Source organism: Galeopterus variegatus, unplaced genomic scaffold, assembly GCF_000696425.1.
Source record: "Galeopterus variegatus unplaced genomic scaffold, G_variegatus-3.0.2 Scaffold935, whole genome shotgun sequence".
Classification (NCBI taxonomy): domain Eukaryota; kingdom Metazoa; phylum Chordata; class Mammalia; order Dermoptera; family Cynocephalidae; genus Galeopterus; species Galeopterus variegatus.
This window is the reverse complement of record NW_007727046.1, coordinates 50,527-55,235: the sequence shown is the minus strand read 5'-3', so window position 1 is coordinate 55,235 and position 4,709 is coordinate 50,527. Positions and strand designations below refer to the sequence as shown.

General features: G+C 38.4%; 1 protein-coding gene and 1 non-coding gene across 3 annotated transcripts in view; both read left to right on the top strand.

The window, feature by feature from the left end:
* DDX46 (DEAD (Asp-Glu-Ala-Asp) box polypeptide 46) overlaps positions 1-4,709 on the top strand; it is a 71,455-nt gene that overhangs the window by 62,688 nt on the left and 4,058 nt on the right. For both annotated transcript variants that reach the window (XM_008573570.1, XM_008573569.1), the window contains exon 22: positions 4,335-4,408. In XM_008573570.1, the coding sequence (XP_008571792.1) occupies positions 4,335-4,408 (74 nt within the window). The remainder of the gene's footprint in view (positions 1-4,334; positions 4,409-4,709) is intronic.
* On the top strand, positions 2,376-2,449 carry TRNAV-GAC. The gene has a single exon. It is a non-coding gene; the product is annotated as a tRNA-Val (tRNA).

The window sequence follows — 4,709 nt, the reverse complement described above, 5'->3', positions numbered from 1 at the left end:
TGCACCATTTTGCTTTCCCACCAACAATGTATGAGAGTTCCTTTTTCTCGGATACGGAAAATGTGGTATATCTACACAATGGAATACTACTCAGCTATAAAAACGAATGAAATACTGCCATTTGCAACAACATGGATGGACCTTGAAAGAATTATATTAAGTGAAACGAGTCAGGCAGAGAAAAAGAAATACCACATGTTTTCACTTATTGGAGGGAGCTAAAGGTGAATGAATCAATTCACACACACACACACACACACACACACACACACACACACACACACAAAAAAAAAAAACCACAAACAACAACAAGAACAAAAAAACAAAAAAACCGGGGGCGGGGAGAGGAAGATATAACAACCACAATTTTTTTTTTTTTTTGAAGTTCTTACAACAAGAAAATGGAGGGGACACACCTGGGTGGGAGGGAGGAGGGAGGGAGGTTTCGGTGATGGGACACAATAATCAACTACATTGTATATTGACAAAATAAAAATAATAATAAAAAAATAATAATAAAATAAAATAGTTGATTTAAAATCTTTTTCTAGTAAGTTCACTGGGTTTCCTTAGGGACATTTTTTATTAATTTCTTTTTTTTTTTTTTTGACCTGTAAGGGGATCTCAACCCTCGGCATGGTGTGGTCTGCACATCCCTATATAGGATCCGAACCCGCAGCCTTGGTGCTACCAGCACCGCACTCTCCCGAGTGAGCCATGGGGCCGGCCCTTAATTTCTATTTTTTACTGTGAATGGGCCATACTTTCTTGTTTCTTGCATACTACTTAATTTTTTGCTGAAAACTGGGCATTTTGAACATTATAATATGGTAACTGGAAATCAGATTCTCCTCACTGTTGCTGCTGCTTGTTGGAGCTGTTTAGTGGCTTTTATGAACTAATTTTGTATAGTCTGTATTCTTTGTCATGTGTGGCTACTGAAGTCAGCTAGTGATTTGATAGAGATTTCCTTACATGCCTGGGAAAGAGAAAGTTTCTTGTCTTTGCAGGTATGCTCTCTGTGTGTACCGGGGCAAGCCTTCAACTCTCAGCCAGAAAGTTTATAACTCTGCTTTAGTTTTCATTTTCTCCTTGCAGAGAGTCTGAAGGTCAGCTAGAGGTGAGAACTTACGGCTTTCTCAGGTCTTTTCTGAGCGTGTGCCCAGCCCTGGGCATGCACATGACCTTCTAGATTCCTGTGAATATGTAGGAGCTTTAAGCCCTTATTCCTGAAAGCATTGCATTCCCCAGCCTTTCTTCTCAAGCTTTTTGTTTGTCTTTTGCCCCAGCTGTTACCCCTTGTCCCAAGGGGTAGTGGCTAATTCATTTGCATTTTAACAAATCCCATCCCCCAACTCGCAACCCCCACCCCCATCAGTAGCTGCCTCAGCCCTGGGAGAGTTCTAAATAAAGGCAAGCCCTTTGAGGTGGTCCTTTAGGGAGCCACCAGTCAGGTCAAACACAGGTTCATTGTGGTACTGGGAATGTGGGCTATTGTCTTAAAGGCTGTGAGTGGGGAGCAGGTAGTAGGGTTGGAGGGGAGTTGGAGTCAGGGTAAGATAAAACACTGTAAGTACTATTACCGAGATTCAGCTGATTTTTTTTTCTTTGAGCGAGAGTTTGCCTGGTTTCTGTAAACTTTTGGTTAGTTTCCAGAGTTCAGATAAAGTTGAATTTGACAGATTTTGCAAATTTGTTCCCTTCTTTTATGGAGTACAGGCTTTTGGAGTTCCCTGCTCTACCATTTTCACCAAGGTCACTCTTACTGTTAGACTTTTTGAATTAATGATGACTTGTGGCAAAGATGAAACTCAGATGAAGCTTTTATGTTTTCCATGGTTTTTGCCACTCTAGCATTGCTGCACAGTTAATTTCATACATATTTTTAAATGGTGTACAAAGGATGTGGGTCCAAACTAGGCAAACTGCATGTTTTTGTTTATGTTTGTGACTGAGAAATTGACTCATCTATTTCAAGTTAGGTTTTAAAATGGCACCCTTTCATGTATCCCGAGAGACTTTTGGTCTGCTAATGACTCACTGTGTTTTTAAATCATGTGACATTATTCCTTATTATGTAGTAATGTGGGGGTTGCTGGCACCTGTGTCTTTAAGCAGAGAAAATTAAATTGACATCTTTCTGTATTTGAACTGGATAAGTCTTTATTACAGTGTTCATTAGACCACACAGGATGGAGACAACGATATTCAGAGGAATCTGATGATGAAAACCTTTGGTACACATGGAGTCAGACTTTTATTCTGTGCTTGAATATCATAAGTATCATTTAAGGAAAACCGATATTTAAATGCCTGCCTTATAAAGGAGGTTAATTGGAGACATGATTCGCTTTGAAAAAGGATCCTTTAGGGCTGGCTGGTTAGCTCAGTTGGTTAGAGCATGGTGCTGACAACACCAAGGTCCAGGGTTCGAACCCTGTACTGGCCAGCTGCCAAAACAAAACCACAAAATGAAAAAGAATCCTTTTTGTAATTCATTTATTAATATAAAGGTAATTATGCTTATTTGATATGGTATAATTAATATATCAAAGTCTGATTTACATATAACTTTATCAGAACACATCTCCTATACTACCGAGTGATATGAAGTAATCTATCCATTGTATACTGTCCACAGCTTCTACTTACTTTTCCTTTCACCTAGAATGGTTCTGGTCACTCCTCTCCACTGACAACTTGCACTCTTGAAATAATATCTAATTTTTATAATAATCTAAAAAGTTTTTTCCCCCCAGTAAAACCATAACCTTGTCAAAAACGTCTTGAGTATTCTAGATATATAATGGTGGTGAATAAGAGCTGGGGATTGGTAACTAAAATAATCTAAGGCTTTTAGAATTTTCAGAGATAATTACATTTTTTAAAGTATCATTTAATTTTTGAAACTCCAACCAAACTCAGCTAAACACTAACAGAATAAAAAGAAGTGTTTCTAGAGTGGAAGGAACCTAGTGTCACCTGTTTCTAGTTCTGTAATTGGAGGTACCCCACTGCCTGGCTCTTCGGAGGCTCTATAGGGCTCAGCCCCTTCAGGCCTCCCACTGGGCAGAGGGAAGGAGAATAGGAAGGAAGTTCGTGCCTAGTCAGCCTGTATAATTTATAATTATATATAGCCTGTTCTATGGCCTCTTTTTACTAGTGGAGAATTCCTTAACAATAGCCAGAGTTGTTTTAGGACCAATGAAGGGAAATGCTTATAAATATATGTAACCTGTTACCTAAAGAAGGTACATAAGTCAGAATTTAAACTGGTCCAAACGGTCACGATCTAACTAAAGTAGGAAAATTATTCTTCCATTTGCATCTGGGTAAGAGTGTCATTTTCCTTCTTTTTAAAATAGCACAAGAATATCAGCAGCAAGCTTCACACCAACTCAAGCCAAGCAACATATTTTCCTCCCAAATTTCATTTTGATTGTAATTTTCAGTTTTACTTGGCTCTTGATTCTACCCTTCCCCTCACATTTATTCACCTTTCACTCTTTCCAGCAACCACCTTCCACACAACTTTAAAATATTTTGGTTAGTGGCTGGTGCAGGTGTAGGACTTTAATTAGACATGTTGCTATAACTTCATAGCCATACCCCTGGCCCTTTCCTTCCCGTTGTTAAACTATTTCTGCATCTCTGTCTCTCTGGGGTCAGAAAGGTTATGTACTTCTAATAAAGGGGAAGGAATTTTCTCATTTCTTTTTGTTGTTGTGGTTGCAGCTGGCTGGTGTGGGGAAAAAATTCTCTCTTTTTTTTTTTTCAAAATATAGAATGATAAAAATGCAGCTTGCTGCATTGCAATCCCAGTTCTTTTATTCTTTGGCATTTCAATCTCTGGTGTACTTTGGTCCAGCGCTTTTTCTCTTATCAGTGTGCACTGTGCTACCTATTTTCTAGTTACCTACTCCCTGGTATTGTCCCCTGGCCTCACATCCCACCCGACCTACCCTTGATGGCTCTGTAATATTCATCTCTCCTAAGCTGGTCCATATTTCCATTGGCCTCATTTACATATCTAGCTATTTATCCCATGAGCATCTCAACTACAGCAATCTCAGAATTAAGTTTTACCCCCATCACTGCTGAAAACATCCTCCTGGATTCATTATCTTCTTTATTACTTCTAACTTTCTTCACTTGTTAGTCAGAATAATAAGCAGCCATTATATAATGTGTGTGATTATTATGTAATGTAATGTGTTAGGAGTTGTACAGTGTTCCTAAAAGTTACCTACAGTATTTCCTCCTGGACCTCCATGACATGGGAAACATTCAGTGCGGTTCTAGTAATACAAATATGTTTTCCATTCAATCACCAGGTGCCAATGAACTGGCTGTGCAGAAAGCAAAGGCAGAAATCACCAGGCTCATAAAAGAAGAGCTGATCCGGCTGGTGAGTGAAAACCTGAAGGGCTTATTTGTTTTCTTGTAATAAGTGTTTTATTGAACTAAATACAAATGCAGATAAATACAAAAATCATAAACATATAGCTTGGTAAATTTTCACAAAGTATACTGATGTAATTACTATCCACATCAAGAAATATAGAATATTACTAGTGTCCCAGAAGTTTTCCCCCTGGCCCTCCTTGCCACTATTTATGTCCCCCATATGTAACCTTATTTTGACTTTTAAAATTGTAGATTAGTTTTGCCTGCTTTTTTTTTTTTTTTTTTTCCTTTTTGTCTTTTTT